Source organism: Pecten maximus, chromosome 2 (genome assembly GCF_902652985.1).
Source record: "Pecten maximus chromosome 2, xPecMax1.1, whole genome shotgun sequence".
NCBI classification, from domain to species: domain Eukaryota; kingdom Metazoa; phylum Mollusca; class Bivalvia; order Pectinida; family Pectinidae; genus Pecten; species Pecten maximus.
In genome coordinates this window covers 13266606-13290270 of record NC_047016.1, presented here as the reverse complement: position 1 = coordinate 13290270, position 23665 = coordinate 13266606, and the positions used below count along the sequence as shown (strand labels likewise).

At 40.6% G+C, this 23665-nt stretch overlaps 1 protein-coding gene across 3 annotated transcripts in view; it reads right to left on the bottom strand.

Moving 5' to 3' along the window:
* The window catches only part of LOC117318089 (centrosome-associated protein 350-like), a 72732-nt gene that overhangs the window by 6044 nt on the left and 43023 nt on the right, over positions 1–23665 (bottom strand). For all 3 annotated transcript variants that reach the window (XM_033873092.1, XM_033873100.1, XM_033873108.1), the window contains 21 exons: positions 21718–21867; positions 21169–21440; positions 20203–20377; positions 17359–17617; positions 17121–17228; positions 16792–16945; positions 16419–16643; positions 15682–15951; positions 15381–15472; positions 12312–12454; positions 9411–9578; positions 8749–8879; positions 8139–8306; positions 7674–7781; positions 7344–7418; positions 6872–7026; positions 3393–3652; positions 2910–3171; positions 2439–2689; positions 2144–2316; positions 1766–1997 (listed from right to left, as the gene is read on the bottom strand). In XM_033873092.1, the coding sequence (XP_033728983.1) occupies positions 1766–1997; positions 2144–2316; positions 2439–2689; positions 2910–3171; positions 3393–3652; positions 6872–7026; positions 7344–7418; positions 7674–7781; positions 8139–8306; positions 8749–8879; positions 9411–9578; positions 12312–12454; positions 15381–15472; positions 15682–15951; positions 16419–16643; positions 16792–16945; positions 17121–17228; positions 17359–17617; positions 20203–20377; positions 21169–21440; positions 21718–21867 (3831 nt within the window). The remainder of the gene's footprint in view (positions 1–1765; positions 1998–2143; positions 2317–2438; positions 2690–2909; positions 3172–3392; positions 3653–6871; positions 7027–7343; positions 7419–7673; positions 7782–8138; positions 8307–8748; positions 8880–9410; positions 9579–12311; positions 12455–15380; positions 15473–15681; positions 15952–16418; positions 16644–16791; positions 16946–17120; positions 17229–17358; positions 17618–20202; positions 20378–21168; positions 21441–21717; positions 21868–23665) is intronic.

Here is a 23665-nt window from a genome sequence, read left to right as displayed (position 1 = left end):
TAATGTTGTTGCAGAAAAAGTATAAGAACATTTGTGAACCTGGTCCAGTTCTCCTTTGGATTCATGTAAGATGTTCACAACGAAACATTAATCTCAGTCAAGAACAAGAGGCCCATAGGGCCTGTATCGCTCACCTGGTTGGATTTGACCAAATGTCAAAATAATGTTCATGTTCAATTCCTTTTGTTTGTTAACCTCAAACAATGCTATTTATGGTTATAGCGTGGGGATCCCAACTGCTTTAAAGAAATAATGAAGTCCAGACTCTCTGAGTTTACAACATGCATTTATAACTTTATGACTAGTAGTGATTTAAAGGAATTACCTCTATTTCCCATATGGGGCCCCGCCCCTTTTGCCCCTCGGGGGTCAGAGTCACCATTTATGCAAAATCTGTTCCCCTTCCCCCAAGAATGTTTCTTACCAAATTGGGTTCAAATCCATTCATAACTTTATAACTAGTAGCGATTTTAAGGAATTACCTCTATTTCCCCATTAGGCCCCGCCCCTTTGGCCCCTTTGGGGTCAGAGTCACCATTTATGCAAAATCTGTTCCCCTTCCCCAAAGAATGTTTCTTACTCAATTGGGTTCAAATCCATTCATAAATTTATGACTAGTAGCGATTTAAAGGAATAACCTCTATTTCCCATATGGGGCCCCGCCCCTTTGGCCCCTCGGGGGTCAGAGTCACCATTTATGCAAAATCTGTTCCCCTTCCCCAAAGGATGTTTCTGACCATATTGGGTTCAAATCCATTCATAACTTTATGACTAGTAGCGATTTGAAGGAATTACCTCTATTTCCCCATTAGGCCCCGCCCCTTTGGCCCCTTGGGGGGTCAGAGTCACCATTTATGCAAAATCTGTTCCCCTTCCCCAAAGGATGTTTCTGACCATATTGGGTTCAAATCCATTCATAACTTTATGACTAGTAGCGATTTAAAGGAATTGCCTTAATTTCCCCATTGGGCCCCGCCCCTCAGGCCCCTTGGGGGTCAGAGTCACCATTTATGCAAAATCTGATCCCCTTCCCTGAAGGATGTTTCTGACCAAATTGGGTTCAAATCCATTCATAACTTTATGACAAGTAGCGATTTGAAGGAATTACCTCTATTTCCCCATTAGGCCCCGCCCCTTTGGACCCTTGGGGGTCAGAGTAACCATTTATGCAAAATCTGTTCCCCTTCCCCAAAGGATGTTTCTGACCAAATTGGGTTCAAATCCATTCATAACTTTATGACTAGTAGCGATTTGAAGGAATTACCTCTATTTCCCCATTAGGCCCCGCCCCTTTGGCCCCTTGGGGGTCAGAGTCACCATTTATGCAAAATCTGTTCCCCTTCCCCAAAGGATGTTTCGGACCAAATTGGGTTCAAATCCATTCATAACTTTATGACTAGTAGCGATTTAAAGGAATTGCCTCAATTTCCCCTATTGGACCCCGCCCCTCAGGCCCCTTGGGGGTCAGAGTCACCATTTATGCAAAATCTTATCCCCTTCTGCCAAGGATGTTTCTGACCAAATTTGGTCAAAATCCAATAAGAACTTTTTGACTAGTAGCGATTTGAAGCAAATGTTGACGGACGGACGACGGACGACGGACACCGGACGACGGACGCTGCACCATGGCATAAGCTCACCGGACCTTCGGTCCAGGTGAGCTAAAAACCAAGTGAGTCTTTTTACAGTGTTGTTGACTCCATTAGTGTAGTAAGTCACTGAGCGGTAAAATACATCACAGATTTTAGAAAGCTCATGTTCATACCTTCTGTGATGGATGGTGAACTCTGAGCAGAGTCTGTGCCTTCCTTGCTGTCTTCACTGATGGAAGAGTTATTTCCCTTCTTACTTGGGGTAGTGACTTCCTGCCGTGGCCGTGATTTTGGTGGGCTGACTTTTGGCTGTTTAATCTGAGGCCGAACACTAGACTTAACTGGTTCATGTTCCATTTCCTTCTGTAACTCTGCCTTCAGTTGGACAATCTGGTTATCATAGGCCTATAATAAATAAAGAATGTACAATCAGAAAGCATTATTGAAGCCGAAATGAATACATTTATAAAACAAAATGGAAATCTACAATGAAGTTGTAATGGTAAAAGTACTATTGTCAATTATTTGATACATGTTTAATTCAGTTTTACCTCTATTTGTTTCTTCAGAGCTACTTCTTTGTTTTTGAGTATTTCTTTTTTCCTCTTCTTGCGTTCTTTCTTGAGTCTATCTGCCTCCACTTTGCGTCTTTTCAGTTCTTCATTTAAGGCACGTACTCGCCCCTCATAGTCACTGAAGTCTGACTGGGTTTCTGTGTAGGATTCTGTGTGAAAATCAGTTCCAGTAAGTATGATGTGATGTTTTTGTTTCTAACTATCCAAAACCATGACAGAAAAAAACTGATAAAAGAATTAATTTGAAATTATTTCTGGATGAACTACTTACCTGTGTGCGAAATAGACTCTTCCGACTCGCTCTCAGAGCTACGATAACGGCTGAAAGGTGAGCGGTTACCATTGCTACGGACTGTGCGTCCTGACAGCCATGAGAGACCTTGTGAGAGGCGGTCTAGAGGAGAGCGAGGTGATTTACCACTACGCTTGCTACTAGTGCCTTGAACACTTGTCTCTTCGAAGGAATCATTGTTGTACTGGCTGTCATTGATGATAGTGTCATCTGCACCGGACAACCGAGACCTGCACAACCAAACAGTTATCATTATTAAAAGATTAAAGAAGTATGTTAGCGCAGTCAATGACAGTGGTATTGACAGCTACCTTAAACTTCAAATTTACATCTAATTTTCATTTTTGTTATATTTTCACAATCAATGTCAGCAGAATTATCTGGCATTCAACTTTGCAGTTTACTTCAATGTTATAATAAACATTTTTAGCAAAATTGATTGTGACGTACTTGTGAACCCTGGGTGTGGCTGGACTGCCATCGTCCACACTAGAGTTGGAGGCTAGCTCCTCTACGATAGAACTCTCACTGCCACTGTTGAATGCTTTGTTGTCACGCTCCCGAAGTCTCTCCTCAGGTGAACTCTCACTTCCACTGGCGATCTCAGTCCTGGGGGTGTCGGTCACGCTACGGCGCACAGAGTCATCTTTGGCAGTTAGTACACTAGCAGAGGCAATAGTGCTCTCTTGCATTGTTGAGGCAGTTTGAGATTCTGCAAAAGTACATATTAAGACTAGAAAAAAAAATATGTTGAACAGAAATCTATTTTCAATGTTCATCCGAGAGAGTCAAAAAAATTAAACAAGCACCTTCCATTACGTTCTGAGACATAGAAAGCTTTAACTGTCAAACTCCAATACTAGCCATCTTGTTCTTCCAGTCGCTATCATAAGTGTTTCTGCTTTAACCAAACATGTTATCTAATAATTCTACCTTTTGGTTCGTTTCTCTGGCGGACTTTCTCAGCCTTGTCATCCTGGACCGTTTTAGCTGGAGTCTTGGCTGATCTACGATCCTCCTTGGCAGGTGTTTTGTCTGGACGTCTGTTGTCGGGTGTCTCCCATATCTTGATGGCCTTTTGTTCCATCTTGAACACTCTGGATTCCTCGTGATCCAGACGCTGCTTCCATCTTAACAGTTCCTCCGCCTTTTTCCGTCGGTCCAGTAACTTCTGTTCTCTCGCTGTTAAGAACCTGACAACCAAATGAAAACATATCGGTCAAAGCAGTTGCATATTTTTTTTTTAAATCAGTTGCCAAACATAACTTTTTTTTGAAAGAAAGTGCCAAAGCCTCTCATAGGTGCTGTGCATGAGATATCAAATTAAGAAGAAAAGCAAATAGTATGTAAAATTAAAATGGCAGGAAATAAAAAGACAGTTTTGTTTTTTTTAAAGTGCATTCCTGGATGTTTTACTGATGAATATCCCATGTCATTTTAAGGATGCAAAATTGCTTTTTTTAAAGCTCACTTGATCAATTACTATGATTAATTAATTTCTTGGATCGATTAATCTTGTGATGTCTGTGATGTTTCTTGATAAACAACATTGCTATTCCCTGCATAGAAGATTCCTATTAACTACTGTCACAGTATATTTTATTTTGGTTCCTAAGTTTTGAAATTGTACTTAATTTACCGTTTATTTAATCACTTCAACAAGCTCAAAAGCATGGCCTTTTTTGTAGACTGATTTCTTTGAAATGACGAAAGAATCAATCAATGATGTTTGAACCAATCAATGATGTTTGAACCAATCAATGATGTTTGAACCAATCAATGATGTTTGAACCAATCAGAAGTATCCTACTTTCATTTTAAGTATCAAAATCAGAGATTTCACTTATCGATTGCCAATTGGAAAATCTGAGAGTAAAAACAGTATTCAACGATGAGGGCCTTTTTTATCAACCCAAGATGTGACTTTCCAATGTTGCATCAACTAGACTGTGTATGAGTTACCTCCCCTTGCACAAACCAGGCAGCAAGCATAATAATTTGTGCAGAAAATAGTTCAGAATACTCAATGATAAAACAGCTCATTGTCTATGATTTCAACATTTTTTCTATAATTTATTTATCTTAAACAGATGTCTTCAAACATATAAAAGTGTGAATCATATTACTCAATTACAAACAAATACTTTGCTGATTGAGATGTGTGTTGTCGGTCCCATCCTGAACTCATCAGGATTGATAATAGAAATGAGTGACATTTTAGCTGTAGGTGGCTGTTTCACAGCACCAAAAAATATTGAAAAGGTGAGAAAGTACACAACTAAATGACAGTAGAAAACAAGAGGCCCATGGGGCCTGTATCGCTCACCTGGTTGGATTGGACCAAATGTCAAAATAATGTTCATATTGAATTTGTTTTATTTGTAAATCTCTAACAATGCTATATATCGTTATAGTGTGGGAATCCGAACTGCTTTAAAGATTAATGAAGTCCAGACTCTCTAAAGGTCTGAAAGACCTCAAGAATTGTTTTTAGAACATGCATGCATTCATCACTTTATAACTAGTAGCGATTTAAAGGAATTAAAACTATTTCCCCTATTGAGCCCCACCCTTTTGGCCCCTCGGGGGGTCAGAGTCACCATTTATGCAAAATGTGTTCCCCTTTCCCCAAGGATGTTTCTGACCAAATTGGGTTGAAATCCATTTATAACTTTATGACTAGTAGCGATTTAAAGGAATAACCTCTATTTCCCCTATTGGGCCCCGCCCCTTTGGTCCCTTTGGGGTCAGAGCCACCATTTATGCAAAATCTGTTCCCCTTCTGCCAAGGATGTTTCTGACCAAATTGGGTTCAAATCCATTCATAACTTTATGACTAGTAGCAATTTAAAGGAATTACCTCTATTTCCCCTATTGGGCCCCGCCCCTTTGGCCCCTTTGGCCCCTTTGGGGTCAGAGCCACCATTTATGCAAAATCTGTTCCCCTTCCCCCAAGAATGTTTCTGACAAAATTGGATTAAAATCCATTCATAACTTTATGACTAGTAGCGATTTAAATGAATTACCTCTATTTCCCCTATTGGGCCTGCCCTTTGGCCCCTTTGGGGTCAGTCACCATTTATGCAAAATCTGTTTCCCTTCCCCCAAGGATGTTTCTGACCAAATTGGGTTCAAATCCATTCATAACTTTATGACTAGTAGCGATTTAAAGGAATTACCTCTATTTTCCCTATTGGGCCCCGCCCCTTTGGCCCCTCGGGGTCAGAGTCACCATTTATGCAAAATTTGTTCCCCTTCCCCCAAGGATGTCTCTGACCAAATTGGGTTAAAATCCATTCATAACTTTATGACAAGCAGCGATTTAAAGGAATTACCTCTATTTCCCCTATTGGGCCCCGCCCCTTTGGGTTCTCGGGGGTCAGAGCCACCATTTATGCAAAATCTGTTCCCCTTCCCTCAAGGATGTCTCTGACCAAGTTGGGTTCAAATCCATTCATAACTTTATGACTAGTAGCGATTTAAAGGAATTACCTCTATTTCCCCTATTGGGCCCCGCCCCTTTGGCCCCTCGGGGGTCAGAGTCACCATTTATGCAAAATCTGTTCCCCTTCCCCCAAGGATGTTTCTGACCAAGTTGGGTTCAAATCCATTCATAACTTTATGACTAGTAGCAATTTAAAGGAATTACCTCTATTTCCCCTATTGGGGCCCTGTCCATTTGGCCCCTCAGGGGTCAGAGCCACCATTTATGCAAAATCTGTTCCCCTTCCCCCAAGGATGTTTCTGACCAAGTTGGGTTCAAATCCATTCATAACTTTATGACTAGTAGCGATTTAAAGGAATTACCTCTATTTCCCCTATTGGGCCCCACCCCTTTGGCCCCTCGGGGGTCAGAGTCACCATTTATGCAAAATCTGTTCCCCTTCTGCCAAGGTTGTTTCTGGCCAAATTTGGTCAAAATCCAATAAGAACTTCTTGACTAGTAGCGATTTAAAAGAATTACCTCTATTTCCCATATTGGGCCCCGCCCCTTTGGCCCCTCAGGGGGTCAGAGTCACCATTTATGCAAAATCTGTTCCCCTTCCCCCAAGGATGTCACTGAACAAGTTGGGTTCAAATCCATTCATAACTTTATGACTAGTAGCGATTTAAAAAAATTACCTCTATTTCCCCTATTGGGCCCCGCCCCTTTGGCCCCTCGGGGGGTCAGAGTCACCATTTATGCAAAATCTGTTCCCCTTCTGCCAAGGATGTTTCTGGCCAAATTTGGTCAAAATCCAATAAGAACTTCTTGACTAGTAGCGATTTGAAGTAAATGTTGACGGACGACAGACGGACGGACGACGGACGGACGGACGGACGGACGGACGACGGACAGACGACGGACGCTGCGCCATGACATAAGCTCACCGGACCTTCGGTCCAGGTGAGCTAATAATGTCAGGATTTACCTCTCATCAAAATGAATTTTCTTGAGTTTGCCGAGTGCTGAAGAATCATCTGTCACAGACTTTTTGTGTGATACTTTTGGTTCTGTGTAAATCTCTGAGTCTGACTTATAGTCCTTCTTCTTTCGTCCACTTCCCCCTTCTTTGTGTTCATCAAACTAAAACAATCATCACTTCCATCATCATTCTGTTATACACATATACCAAAGTGAATTGTTCTAAAATCACACCTTAGTCAGTAACAGAAGTAAGGAACATGGCGATGAGATCTCTGACCACCATCCAGCACATCTAGAGTATTACAAGTATTGTACTAGTACCAGAAATAAGGAACATGGCGATGAGATCTCTGACTACCGTCTAGTAGATCTAAAGTACTACAAATATTGTACCAGAAATAAGGAACATGGCGATGAGATCACCATCCAGTAGATATAAGTACCATGAGTTATTCAGTGATGTATAGTTGACTTACATTGCTAACCTCGTCCTCTGTGTGCACCTCTGATGGACGCCCCAGTCGTCCACTTCCTTTTAACCTCTCCTTGGTCTGGATGGGAAATGAATGTCAAAATAATATAGCTGTTAACAATTTTAAATCTAAATAAATAATTTTTTTTTCTTTTTTAAATAACAAATTTTTGCATAATTTCAATGTCCGCAAGCAGATACCCCTTCAAATTCACTAATATTTATTTTCCTCAATACATTTTGTTCTTGTTATTTTTACTGACCATCAATCTCAAAATTTGGAGAGGGGTGTATGATTGTTGGAAATAAGATATGTTTTCAGTATGTCACTTACCTTTATTGTATTTTTCCTCATGCGGCTGATCTCCGTGTGCTGCTTGAGAAGTCTTTGTCGCTCTAGAGAAGCTGCCTTGTTAGATTCTTGGAGACGCTTGATTTCGGCCTGTTAATAATTTTGTGTTACAGCTATATATTAGTGTCTCAAAAAGTGCTTAAATTATCCAAAATTTTAGTTTACAATGACAGCCCCAAAGAGTTAACATTAAGCTTTAACATAGTTCTCCTTTCATATTCAGTAAACATTTAAGACTAATTTCACATGGTTTTAAACACTACCATATATTTTAGTTAGCTTTACTGTGTGATAATTATTTCCCCAAGTAAACATGAAAAGCATTAGTTGTCTATCACTTCAGTGAGATTCGTTAGTTTCTCTGTGGTACCCTCACAGTACGCTGTCATTCCAGTTCTCACTACATACAGGGGTTAACTATAGAAAGTAATCAACCTTAACCATCACCTGTTGTTCCTGAAGTCTCATTTTGAGTCCGCGTTGTCTTTTGATGATCTGTGGGTAGTTGTCATCTGCGCCCTTGTTGCGAAGATTCTGTCTTTGCTGGTCCAGCCAGGCAAGTTCAGCTTTCGTCTTCTCTGTAAGTGCCTTCTCTCGGAGACGTAGCAATGCACCCTGAAGATAAGACAATACATCACATAGTAAGGCAACACAATAGATATACCTTAACTAACTGTTCATACTTATTGGAAACAAGACTTATCTCCCCTCTACCACTGCCATCTCAACCTGTCACCATCTATACAAGTCAACCAGGCTGGTGAGGCTTAGCCTGAAAAGACTTGAGCATCAGACAAGAAGAAATATGATTTTGCACATGACTTTTAAAATAACTGATATTTGATAGACAGAGCTTTTCTGAAGGTTTTTTAGGGTTGTTAATGGGCCCTATTCCAAAGTAAAATTATTTCATGATTTAGATAATTTAAACCAAATTCCCAAAATTTGCAGTTTACTCCTGAAAATGTCTTTCCTTATTCACCAATTTTCTTCCCAAAATGAGGCAAAACGGCCCCTTCCAAAACCAGTGAGAAAAATCCCTGATAGAGTATCCTACCTGGTGCTGTGCCCTCAGTTCTTCCTCCCTCATAAACTGTCGGACCATCTCCTCCGTAAACTTATTGAAGGATTCCTCCCCGGTGAAAAATGAGCTGAGGTCATCAAGAGACATCCTGGGTGTGGTGGGTACTAGGAACAAAAAATGTTATGAGAATAAAGATCTGATGTTTACTAAACACTGTTTTGTATTAAAACACCTATTTAACTAATAACAAAAAAATTAAGTTATTCTAGTTTTTGTTAGTCATACGTTATTCACATTTCCCTAACACTTTACTGGTAATTGAAAATAAAATAGGGCAACATTTCACAAATTCTACTGTTTAAAAGCTCTACCTGAGTGTTCATTGATACTGATGGCAAGATTTGTGTACCTACCTGAGGTGACACGGTCGTCATCTGAGATAACAGACATATTATCCCCAGATTGTGTACCTACCTGAGGTGACATATTATCCCCAGATTGTGTACCTACCTGAGGTGACACGGTCGTCATCTGAGATAACAGACATATTATCCCCAGATTGTGTACCTACCTTAGGTGACATATTATCCCCAGATTGTGTACCTACCTGAGGTGACACGGTCGTCATCTGAGATATTATCCCCAGATTGTGTACCTACCTGAGGTGACATATTATCCCCAGATTGTGTACCTACCTGAGGCGACACTGCCTTCATCTGAGGTAACAGACATATTATCTCCCGAATGCTTTTTTGCTCGTTTGCGATGACTCTCTGATGGCAGTATTGCCTTGAAGGATTTCTCCTCCATCTCATCCTCTGTCATTGTGTCATCAAACATAACTGAGTATTCGTCTCCTGAGGCTGTCACAAAGACAAAAAGCTAGGGGTAACTTCAGAGAAAATAGTGATTACCATGCCAGTAGAGTTACCTCCACTTGTCCACAAGTGTTCTAACCATCATCACAACACTATATATATATAGTGGAGGTACAGTGTAGATATGTGGAGGTACAATGTAGATATGTGGAGGTACAATGATGTAACAGTTACATTTACATGTGAGTTACTGCCAGTTGTCCACAAGTATCCTACATTACAGTTAGATAGTTATAATTTTTAAAAGGGAGTTATCTCCACTTGTCCATGAAGTTTTCAAAACACTAACAAGTATATCTATAAGGAAGATATTTCCACTTGTCCACAAGTGTACAGATGTCCACAAGTGTAAAGCACTAACAGTTATATTTTTAAGGGAGACTGGATTCCCGTCTTAAGTTTTTCTAGTCTCCACTAGGCTTTAATTGCTTCAAAAATATTCATGAGCACCTCTTTCCGAAGAGGAATTGTACAGGAGAGGTAATCCAGTCTACATAATGATAGGACTACCTCCACCTGTCCATTGTCATACGGTGGTAAGAGTTATCTCCACCTGTCCATTGTCATACGGTGGTAAGAGTTATCTCCACCTGTCCATTGTCATATGATGGTAAGAGTTATCTCCACCTGTCCATTGTCATACGGTGGTAAGAGTTATCTCCACCTCTCCATTGTCATATGGTGGTAAGAGTTATCTCCACCTGTCCATTGTCATACGTTGGTAAGAGTTATCTCCACCTCTCCATTGTCATATGGTGGTAAGAGTTATCTCCACCTGTCCATTGTCATATGGTGGTAAGAGTTATCTCCACCTCTCCATTGTCATATGGTGGTAAGAGTTACCTCCACCTGTCCATTGTCATACGTTGGTAAGAGTTATCTCCACCTCTCCATTGTCATATGGTGGTAAGAGTTATCTCCACCTGTCCATTGTCATATGGTGGTAAGAGTTATCTCCACCTGTCCATTGTCATATGGTGGTAAGAGTTATCTCCACCTGTCCATTGTCATATGGTGGTAAGAGTTATCTCCACCTGTCCATTGTCATATGGTGGTAAGAGTTATCTCCACCTGTCCATTGTCATATGGTGGTAAGAGTTATCTCCACCTGTCCATTGTCATATGGTGGTAAGAGTTATCTCCACCTGTCCATTGTCATATGGTGGTAAGAGTTATCTCCCCTCTCCATTGTCATATGGTGGTAAGAGTTATCTCCACCTGTCCATTGTCATATGGTGGTAAGAGTTATCTCCACCTGTCCATTGTCATACGGTGGTAAGAGTTATCTCCACCTGTCCATTGTCATACGGTGGTAAGAGTTATCTCCACCTCTCCATTATCATACGGTGGTAAGAGTTATCTCCACCTGTCCATTGTCATATGGTGGTAAGAGTTATCTCCACCTGTCCATTGTCATATGATGGTAAGAGTTACCTCCACCTCTCCATTATCATACGGTGGTAAGAGTTATCTCCACCTGTCCATTGTCATACGGTGGTAAGAGTTATCTCCACCTGTCCATTGTCATATGATGGTAAGAGTTATCTCCACCTGTCCATTGTCATACGGTGGTAAGAGTTATCTCCACCTGTCCATTGTCATATGATGGTAAGAGTTATCTCCACCTCTCCATTGTCATACGGTGGTAAGAGTTATCTCCCCTCTCCATTGTCATATGATGGTAAGAGTTATCTCCACCTCTCCATTGTCATACGGTGGTAAGAGTTATCTCCACCTGTCCATTGTCATATGGTGGTAAGAGTTATCTCCACCTCTCCATTGTCATATGGTGGTAAGAGTTATCTCCACCTGTCCATTGTCATATGGTGGTAAGAGTTATCTCCACCTGTCCATTGTCATATGGTGGTAAGAGTTATCTCCCCTCTCCATTGTCATATGGTGGTAAGAGTTATCTCCACCTTACCTCCACCTGTCCATTGTCATATGGTGGTAAGAGTTATCTCCACCTTACCTCCACCTGTCCATTGTCATATGGTGGTAAGAGTTATCTCCACCTGTCCATTGTCATACGGTGGTAAGAGTTATCTCCACCTGTCCATTGTCATATGGTGGTAAGAGTTACCTCCACCTCTCCATTATCATACGGTGGTAAGAGTTATCTCCACCTGTCCATTGTCATATGGTGGTAAGAGTTATCTCCACCTGTCCATTGTCATATGGTGGTAAGAGTTATCTCCACCTATCCATTGTCATATGATGGTAAGAGTTACCTCCACCTCTCCATTATCATACGGTGGTAAGAGTTATCTCCACCTGTCCATTGTCATACGGTGGTAAGAGTTATCTCCACCTGTCCATTGTCATATGATGGTAAGAGTTATCTCCACCTGTCCATTGTCATACGGTGGTAAGAGTTATCTCCACCTGTCCATTGTCATATGATGGTAAGAGTTATCTCCACCTGTCCATTGTCATACGGTGGTAAGAGTTATCTCCACCTGTCCATTGTCATATGGTGGTAAGAGTTATCTCCACCTGTCCATTGTCATACGGTGGTAAGAGTTATCTCCACCTGTCCATTGTCATATGGTGGTAAGAGTTATCTCCACCTGTCCATTGTCATATGGTGGTAAGAGTTATCTCCACCTGTCCATTGTCATATGGTGGTAAGAGTTATCTCCACCTGTCCATTGTCATATGGTGGTAAGAGTTATCTCCACCTGTCCACAATACATACAATCACAATAGAACACAAACCTTGTGAGATATCTTCAACGATACTCTCAGAGCGTGACTCATCGTGTGCTTCAGCCCCCGAGATGGAGCGAATGGATGAGTCGCTGTCCCTGTTCTTGTGGGTATCACTGGCTGTACGCACACTGTCAGAGGTTAAAACTTCCCTGTGAATTAGACAATATCAACAATGAAAGCGCTATAAAGGTTTCATTCAAGATGGGAGTGAGAGGAAGGGGTAATCTAAGAGGAAGGGGTAATCTAAGAGGAAGGGGTAATCTAAGAGTTAGGGGTAATCTAAGAGGAAGGGGTAATCTAAGAGGAAGGGGTAATCTAAGAGGAAGGGGTAATCTAAGAGGAAGGGGTAATCTAAGAGTTAGGGGTAATCTAACAGGAAGGGGTAATCTAAGAGGAAGGGGTAATCTAAGAGGAAGGGGTAATCTAAGAGGAAGGGGTAATCTAAGAGTTAGGGGTAATCTAAGAGTTAGGGGTAATCTAAGAGTTAGGGGTAATCTAAGAGGAAGGGGTAATCTAAGAGGAAGGGGTAATCTAACAGGAAGGGGTAATCTAAGAGGAAGGGGTAATCTAAGAGGAAGGGGTAATCTAAGAGTTAGGGGTAATCTAACAGGAAGGGGTAATCTAAGAGTTAGGGGTAATCTAAGAGGAAGGGGTAATCTAACAGGAAGGGGTAATCTAAGAGGAAGGGGTAATCTAAGAGTTAGGGGTAATCTAACAGGAAGGGGTAATCTAAGAGGAAGGGGTAATCTAAGAGGAAGGGGTAATCTAACAGGAAGGGGTAATCTAAGAGCAAGGGGTAATCTAAGAGTTAGGGGTAATCTAAGAGTTAGGGGTAATCTAAGAGGAAGGGGTAATCTAAGAGGAAGGGGTAATCTAAGAGGAAGGGGTAATCTAAGAGCAAGGGGTAATCTAAGAGGAAGGGGGTAATCTAAGAGGAAGGGGTAATCTAAGAGGAAGGGGTAATCTAAGAGGAAGGGGGTAATCTAAGAGGAAGGGGTAATCTAACAGGAAGGGGTAATCTAAGAGGAAGGGGTAATCTAAGAGGAAGGGGTAATCTAAGAGGAAAGGGGTAATCTAAGAGGAAGGGGTAATCTAAGAGTTAGGGGTAATCTAAGAGTTAGGGGTAATCTAAGAGTTAGGGGTAATCTAAGAGGAAGGGGTAATCTAAGAGGAAGGGGTAATCTAACAGGAAGGGGTAATCTAAGAGGAAGGGGTAATCTAACAGGAAGGGGGTAATCTAAGAGGAAGGGGTAATCTAAGAGTTAGGGGTAATCTAAGAGGAAGGGGTAATCTAAGAGTTAGGGGTAATCTAAGAGGAAGGGGGTAATCTAAGAGTTAGGGGTAATCTAAGAGGAAGGGGGTAATCTAAGAGGAAGGGGTAATCTAAGAGGAAGGGGGTAATCTAAGAGGAAGGGGTAATCTAACAGGAAGGGGTAATCGAAGAGGAAGGGGTAATCTAAGAGGAAGGGGTAGTCTAAGAGGAAAGGGTAATCTAACAGGAAGGGGTAATCTAAGAGGAAGGGGTAATCTAAGAGTTAGGGGTAATCTAAGAGGAAGGGGTAATCTAAGAGGAAGGGGTAATCTAAGAGGAAGGGGTAATCTAACAGGAAGGGGTAATCTAAGAGCAAGGGGTAATCTAAGAGTTAGGGGTAATCTAAGAGTTAGGGGTAATCTAAGAGGAAGGGGTAATCTAAGAGGAAGGGGTAATCTAAGAGCAAGGGGTAATCTAAGAGGAAGGGGGTAATCTAAGAGGAAGGGGTAATCTAAGAGGAAGGGGTAATCTAAGAGGAAGGGGGTAATCTAAGAAGAAGGGGTAATCTAACAGGAAGGGGTAATCTAAGAGGAAGGGGTAATCTAAGAGGAAGGGGTAATCTAAGAGTTAGGGGTAATCTAACAGGAAAGGGTAATCTAAGAGTTAGGGGTAATCTAAGAGGAAGGGGGTAATCTAAGAGTTAGGGGTAATCTAAGAGTTAGAGGTAATCTAAGAGGAAGGGGGTAATCTAAGAGGAAGGGGTAATCTAAGAGTTAGGGGTAATCTAAGAGGAAGGGGTAATCTAAGAGGAAGGGGGTAATCTAAGAGGAAGGGGGTAATCTAAGAGGAAGGGGGTAATCTAAGAGGAAGGGGTAATCTAAGAGGAAGGGGTAATCTAAGAGGAAGGGGGTAATCTAAGAGGAAGGGGGTAATCTAAGAGGAAGGGGTAATCTAAGAGGAAGGGGTAATCGAAGAGGAAGGGGTAATCTAACAGGAAGGGGTAATCGAAGAGGAAGGGGTAATCTAAGAGGAAGGGGTAGTCTAAGAGGAAGGGGTAATCTAACAGGAAGGGGTAATCTAACAGGAAGGGGTAATCTAACAGGAAGGGGTAATCGAAGAGGAAGGGGTAATCTAAGAGGAAGGGGTAATCTAAGAGGAAGGGGTAATCTAAGAGGAAGGGGTAATCTAAGAGGAAGGGGGTAATCTAACAGGAAGGGGTAATCTAAGAGGAAGGGGTAATCTAAGAGGAAGGGGTAATCTAAGAGGAAGGGGTAATCTAAGAGGAAGGGGGTAATCTAACAGGAAGGGGTAATCTAACAGGAAGGGGTAATCTAACAGGAAGGGGTAATCTAAGTAGCACTATAACAACTACCAATGGTTTGTGTTATACATGATGTAATAGAGTAGTTCCCAGAAGGTAACATGGTACCTCTTTATTACTAATAACATTACAAATCAGTCATATCATCGATCTTATTACTATGTCAAGTCAGTTTCATTGCAATTCTCTGGTCAAAGAAGGTCAATACAGGAACACATTAGTATAAAAACTACATCAATAAAAATAATACGAATCAAGGTGTACATGAATATCTTGTACACAGGCTGTGTTCAACTGTGATCTTCTTATGACCTTAAACGTTGACCAATGACCACCGAAATGAAGAACTTGATGTGTGATGTTATGGTATATGAGCTAAATCTGACCAGGGGTTCATGACATGAGATATCTTTCACACGAGCTTTGCAAAGACAGAAGGAAGCACACATGTAAGAATAAGCAAGGTGATATATTTTATGTGGAGTATAACTTTTGTGTGTACCTTGATCGCCCTGTACGACTATCCACAGTATAAGAGGTTGCTGTCCGTGCAGAATCTGGTACAACTCTGTCAGACTCTTTAGCTGATGATGTCTGTAATAAATTAAGTCAAATGTACTGCAGAATCTATAGTTTTACCAATTTTGTTAAATAGGCAAAGTATCAATTTTTTGTATCTTCAAAAAGTAAATAGCAGAAAATAAAATATCCAATTATTTGGTCATTAAAAATTTGATCTACTTATGTACTGTAGATTTGAAAAATTAAAGAACTACAGAAGTATTAGTTTACAAAACAATTACCATTCTATTCTTGCGTGGCCTGATATTGTCAGTTTCCAGTATGCTTGTGACCTCTGATCTTGACCTTGGATCAGCTGTGACCTTGCGCCCTGTCTTCTGCTTGGTATCGGTAGGTACAGCACGTAGTCGTGTTATGGCCTCAGCAGCCGTCTGGGTGACCTCCATTGACCTCTGTCTGACAGTGTTTAACTCCTTGGTAGCATCAAGCATCTCTCTCTGTGCCTTCAGTTCTAACATGCTCATTTCTTTACTGTGCTCATGTTGCCGTGCCTGAATTAAAATGGAAATATTCTTCTGTACCTTTTACATTTAATCATTTCTTCCTTGTCTGGTTTTTTTCCTACTTTCACATGTAGGTATTGTCGCTCTCAAATATGGATTGATTGATGTTTTTACAACTTTTTTAAGCATCTGGGCTAATGAGACTGCATCTTGTTGGGCCATAGATACAACATGTCCCTGTACGTACCTTAAGCATCTGGGCTAGTGAGACTTTCTCTTGTTGGGCCATAGATACAACATGTCCCTGTACGTACCTTAAGCATCTGGGCTAGTGAGACTTTCTCTTGTTGGGCCATAGATACAACATGTTCCTGTACGTACCTTAAGCATCTGGGCTAGTGAGACGGTCTCTTGTTGGGCCATAGATACAACATGTCCCTGTACGTACCTTAAGCATCTGGGCTAGTGAGACTTTCTCTTGTTGGGCCAAAGAAACAACATGTCCCTGTACGTACCTTAAGCATCTGGGCTAGTGAGACTGTCTCTTGTTGGGCCATAGACACAGCACGTGTTCGTTCCATGTTTGTCAACTGTCTCATACTCTCTTCCATACTCTCCAGCTGGTTGAGTTCGGTGTTGAATTGTCGCTCCAGAGTATTTGGTGAGTATCGTGCGGGGAACTTCAGATTAGTCTCATCCGTGGCATATGATGGACGATGCAGGGAGTAACTAGGTCGGTCCTGAAAAACAAAACAATTCTTAATGTGTCCTTATACTGAGACCAAATTAAATGTATCAACATATATTTTGTATAGATATATCAGTATATCAGTTACAGTACTATTGCTATGATTGATTTTGACTTGATGATAATAATTTCCAACGTACAGTTTCTAAGGAGACATCACTCTCAGAGTCTTCTTTTCGCCCCATATCTGAGCCAGAGCCCTCCTTGCGAACAGGTTTGATGGAGGAGGATCTGGGTTGGGGCTTGGTAGGCCTTTTCTCATATTTATAAGGCTTGCTTTTCTTATCATCTCCGCTGTAAAACAAACAAAACAGTATTAATTTTAATTTTGCTTGAGATAAAAATGAGGAAAGCCCTAAAATCAGAGTTGATTTGTCCATGATAAAATATGTTTTAACTTTGATTTTTCTCATGGAGCTATGTTTTATACCGATTCAGGATACGCCTGTGAGAGGCTGTTAATACCCACCTGTCTGCAGTCTTCATGTAGGAATCTTCCTCTAATGTATCGTCATCACTTTTCTCTGTGCCAATCTTGAAACTCACGGATGCTGTTTTTGGCTGTGTAGTTTCGGATCTGAAAAAGGAATTAAAGCAGTTCTTGTTACCTGTATTAATGATATAGTTACATACATGTAGCTTTTTATGCAATTGTTTTCATTCTACTCAAATACAAATAAAATGTGCATCCTATTTCAAGCACATACTTGTTTTTCAAAGTTTCTGTGATAGAAGCGAAGTTTGATGTGCGTAGCCCTGTACCGACAGGGTGAGAACCCTCGGGGCGATATCCCACTCCTGGACTGCGACTTCTGGAGTCTGTCACACCTTGCCGAGGAGTAGGTTTTGGAGCAGTCTGCTGTGATGTCGTTTTTTCACGCTTCACTTCATCCTCCTTGACAGGGATTGTGGCTCGGGACTTTGTCACTCGACTTTCCTCCCCTACTGGTCCCTGACGCTGTTTGACTATAAAAACAACAACAGTTGATGGTACAGATGTCAAAGAAAATAACCAAACATTTTTACAGCACTGGTTATATACTGTTAGAATTTGTAAACAAGAGGCCCATGGGGCCTGTATCGCTCACCTGGTTGGATTTGACCAAATGTCAAAATAATGTTCATGTTCAATTTGTTAATACATTATACAAAAATGAACTCTCTGAAAGACCATATGGATCATTTTTTACAACATAATGGTGTTTAAAGAAACTAAGTCCCTTAGGGTGGGGAAAACCCTTTGGCCTATGTTTACATAAGAATTGTGTTTATCCCTTAATGCCCAGCGTTACTATACATAGTTATGGGATTGAGGGTCACAGTAACCATTTATGCAAAATCTGTTCCCCCATCACCACGGATGTTTCTGACCAAATTGGGTTCAAATCCATTTAAAACTCAAATCTCTGTTTCCCCTATTTGGCCCCTCCCTTCAGGCCCCTTGGTGGTCGGAGTCAATATTTATATAAACTCTCTTTCCCCCTTCCCCTAAGAATATTCCAGACCAAATTTGGTTCAAATTCATTCATAACTTTATGAATAATAGCGATTTAAAGGATAAACCCCTATTTCCCTATTTGGCCCCGCCCCTCAGGTCCCTAGGGGTTAAGAGTAAAAATTTATACAAACTATGTTCCCCTTCTACCAAGGATGTTCCTGACCAAATTTGGTTCAAATTCATTCATAACTTTATGACTAGTAGCGATTTAAAGGAGTAACCCTATTTCCCCTATTTGGCCCCGCCCCTCAGGCCCCTTGGGGTTCAGAGTAAAAATTTATACAAACTCTGTTCCCCTTCTGCCAAGGATGTTCCTGACCAAATTTGGTTCAAATTCATTAATAACTTTATGACTAGTAGCGATTTAAAGGAGTAACCCTATTTCCCCTATTTGGCCCCGCCTCTCAGGTCCCTAGGGGTTCAGAGTAAAAATTTATACAAACTCTGTTCCCCTTCTGCCAAGGATGTTCCTGACCAAATTTGGTTCAAATTCATTCATAACTTTATGACTAGTAGCGATTTAAAGGAGTAACCCTATTTCCCCTATTTGGCCCCGCCCCTCAGGCCCCTGGGGGTTCAGAGTAAAAATTTATACAAACTCTGTTCCCTTTCTGCCAAGGATGTTACTGACCAAATTTGGTTCAAATTCATTCATAACTTTATGACTAGTAGCGATTTAAAGGAGTAACCCTATTTCCCCTATTTGGCCCCGCCCCTCAGGCCCCTGGGGGTTCAGAGTAAAAATTTATACAAACTCTGTTCACCTTCTGCCAAGGATGTTCCTGACCAAATTTGGTTCAAATTCATTCATAACTTTATGACAAGTAGCGATTTAAAGGATTAACCCTATTTCCCCTATTTGGCCCCGCCCCTCAGGCCCCTGGGGGTTCAGAGTAAAACTGTATACAAACTCTGTTCCCCTTCCCCCAAGGATGTTCCTGACCAAATTTGGTGAAAATCCATTCATAACTTTATGACTAGTAGCGATTTAAAGAAAAAGTTGACGGACGACAGACGACGGACGCTGCACCATGGCATAAGCTCACCGGCCCTTCGGGCCAGGTGAGCTAAAAATGATGAAAATAGGAACAATTTTGAAAATCACAGGTAATGAAATGTCTGAAATATCTGTGTGATCCAATGTCTGGATTACTAAATTAGATTTCAACATTCATATCAGAATATACTCGGGTCATATGATTCTCTCTGAAAGTAATCATTTCCCCTAAAGCCCCAATAACTACTTTTTGGTGCCTATGAAAGCAATTGTTCTTATTACCCTGTTCAATTAAAAGCAATATGTCCCACTTAGAAGATAATGTCAACTTATATCATATATTTTTCTGCTGTATGATGCAGATAAGCAATAAGAATTGAAATAATGAGATCTGGATTAGGGAACTTAAGTGAGGGAAATTAATTGTTTATGGAGTCAACAAATATTGGTTATCAATTTTATTTATGTTGCAAAATGGAAGTGAACAAATTCTGTCTAGAGGTTTGGTCAGAACAAATGTCTGTGAGAAGGGTTCGGAGATTGACTTATATGCCTATGGCATGTGCTATCGGCAGTGCTTGATGTCAGTATATTAGGGGAAGAGAATTTGCCGTCAGTAAATGAGGGGAAGAGAATGAATTTGATGTCAGTATATGGGGGGGAAGAGAATTTGATGTCAGTATATGATGGGAAGAGAATGAATTTGATGTCAGTATATGGGGGGGAAGAGAATTTGATGTCAGTATATGATGGGAAGAGAATGAATTTGATGTCAGTATATGGGGAAGAGAATTTGATGTCAGTATATGGGGAAGAGAATTTGATGTCAGTACATAATGGGAAGAGAATGAATTTGATGTCAGTATATGATGGGAAGAGAATTTGATGTCAGTATATGATGGGAAGAGAATGAATTTGATGTCAGTATATGGGGGAAGAGAATTTGATGTCAGTATATGAGGGGAAGAGAATTTGATGTCAGTATATGAGGGGAAGAGAATTTGATGTCAGTATATGAGGGGAAGAGAATTTGCTGTGCACACTGTAAACAGTTACCTTGGTTACGTTTTTGCCTGGCGAACACATTGAGGACAGAGTATGGATCAGATGTTGGATCTTCCCAGGAGTATTTGGTTGTGTGACCCTGGGGTCGTGGAATGTTCATCTCCTGAGAAGGCCGTGACCTCTTGGCAGCTGCATGGAAGTCTTTGTCACGTAGTCCTGCACCAATCTAACATTATGAAAGTACAAAATTAATTTTCTTGTTTTTAAATAATTTATACTTGTTGAGTTATGAAATAACAATTTAATGTTTTTTCTTCTTTTTAAAAATATTTACTACGTGTTTGATTCAAATGAACACGACACATTTTGTTCCACCTCCTTTCCGTTAAAAATACCATACTGTAGACAAATCATCCTGATCATAACAACTTCATTTGATGTTGTGTTTGTTTTCATCATTAACTGTTAGATAGGCCAACATCAACCCTGTCAATCATATCAGAATTCAAGTCATGCCTCCAAAGTGACATTTGATTTTCAATTTACTGATACGTTTTTAATATAACTTCCCATCAGTGAATTGACACAACCAGATTTAACGGAGCCACATCACATATAACAGTGAACCAGACTTCATTAAACCAAGTCAACATTATACCAAGTCTAGTCAGATAAGCTCGGGGTACCTCTTACTTTTACTCCTGCTATTGTAAGTCTTCAAACATAAAGGTTTATCAATCTACCCTAATAATATATCATTTCTGGAAACGAACAAAAAATTCTCCAAAAACACTAAGAAAGTGTGTTTTATGTTTAAACATGCTATATTGTAATATTGGAAGAGATTTAACAACAAAGTATATGGACTAAAATTCTGTTTCTGGTATTCATGATTGACCAAATGTCCACACCAAACAGGTGTCTTCCACTGTATTCAATTTGAATATTTTCAAAAAATACATTTGTTGAGAATTCCAACTCAATGTTTCCTAATTATGAAGCAAGACTTGTAAGCACCTTGCGTGGGGGTGATGACAATGAATTTTCTGAATCTTCTGTTATTGTGATGTCACTAAATGTCGATGTTTCTGATATGGAGGATTCCTCTTCATCATCCTGTCCATCCCTGTGACTAGCTAACATAGTACGGCCTGATGGCAGTTTCCAGGTGAGGCTTTGCCGCACTGTATGGCCTCGATAGGCCGCTTGAATCCTGATGGCAGCGGCCTCAGGCTCTATGCTGCTATCATCAAGGCCATCTGGCTCTCCTGGAGATGCCTGTTTAGCACCTGTACCAAACAGTATCTAATTAATAAGGGTGCCATTTTCCACGGCAAAAAAATAACAAAATATTTCAAATTGCCTGTGCTATAATTAGAAACATTCTATCAAAAGCTTTTTATAACTATCAACACTCAATCTCCACTTTAAATTTATAGGAGAATCATTACGTTTTTAAATAATCAATAAACTATCCACTTTAAAGGATATGAAATATCAGAAACTTGTATTTACATTGATCAAAAGTCATTACAACCAAAGATCAATAATTAAGATGGAGTGTACCTGGCAGGTTTGAGGCGAACACAGAGTAATTGGTATCAGCACCAATCATCTTTTCATAGCGCGACACAAACGCATCATTGTCTTCAGATCCTCCGGCCCGCGGTAATGCCCATCGAGAGTTAGGATTTGGATTGGCAGCACTTGCACCACCTGTTGGGAATACACAAAACTTGTAATTAACACCAGACTGAAGCCCTGAATTTAGGACACCTAACTATAGTCAACATCAGACTGAAACCCTGAATTTAGGACACCGAACTATAGTTAACATCAGACTGAAACACTGAATTTAGGACACCTAATTAGTTAACATCAGACTGAAACACTGAATTTAGGACACCTAACTATAGTTAACATCAGACTGAAACACTGAATTTAGGACACCTAACTATAGTTAACATCAGATTGAAACCCTGAATTTAGGACACCGAACTATAGTTAACATCAGATTGAAACCCTGAATTAAGGACACCTAACTATAGTTAACATCAGACTGAAACACTGAATTTAGGACACCGAACTATAGTTAACATCAGACTGAAACACTGAATTTAGGACACCTAACTATAGTTAACATCAGACTGAAACCCTGAATTTAGGACACCTAACTATAGTCAACATCAGACTGAAACCCTGAATTTAGGACACCGAACTATAGTTAACATCAGACTGAAACACTGAATTTAGGACACCTAATTAGTTAACATCAGACTGAAACACTGAATTTAGGACACCTAACTATAGTTAACATCAGACTGAAACACTGAATTTAGGACACCCTAACTATAGCTAACATCAGATTGAAACCCTGAATTTAGGACACCGAACTATAGTTAACATCAGATTAAAACCCTGAATTTAGGACACCTAACTATAGTTAACATCAGACTGAAACCCTGAATTTAGGACACCGAACTATAGTTAACATCAGACTGAAACACTGAATTTAGGACACCTAACTATAGTTAACATCAGACTGAAACCCTGAATTTAGGACACCTAACTATAGTTAACATCAGACTGAAACACTGAATTTAGGACACCGAACTATAGTTAACATCAGATTGAAACCCTGAATTTAGGACACCAAACTATATATAGTTAACATCAGACTGAAACCCTGAATTTAGGACACAAAGTCTCGTGATAAATGATGGTTTTAACAATTCACCTTGGATCACAAAATCACTTGTTCAGTGGGGAACACAGAAGGGTTTTGTAACTAGATATTTTTGGGGTATCTGGTGTAAGGGTCAAAGTTCACACCCACTGGCAAAATCATGTATCCACTTTTGCTTTTATGTCTCAGTTTCAACAGGGGTACACAGACTCACTGGAGAAGAGCTTGTAACAATTCAGGGGTACACAGACTCACTGGAGAAGAGGTTGTAACAATTCAGGGGTACACAGACTCACTGGAGAAGAGGTTGTAACAATTCAATGGTACACAGACTCACTGGTGAAGAGGTAACAATTCAGGGGTACACAGACTCACTGGAGAAGAGGTTGTAACAATTCAATGGTACACAGACTCACTGGTGAAGAGGTTGTAACAATTCAGGGGTACACAGACTCACTGGAGAAGAAGTTGTAACAATTCAATGGTACACAGACTCACTGGTGAAGAGGTAACAATTCAATGGTACACAGACTCACTGGTGAAGAGGTAACAATTCAGGGGTACACAGACTCACTGGTGAAGAGGTTGTAACAATTCAGGGGTACACAGACTCACTGGAGAAGAGGTTGTAACAATTCAGGGGTACACAGACTCACTGGAGAAGAGGTAACAATTCAGGGGTACACAGACTCACTGGTGAAGAGGTAACAATTCAGGGGTACACAGACTCACTGGTGAAGAGGTTGTAACAATTCAGGGGTACACAGACTCACTGGAGAAGAGCTTGTAACAATTCAGGGGTACACAGACTCACTGGAGAAGAGGTTG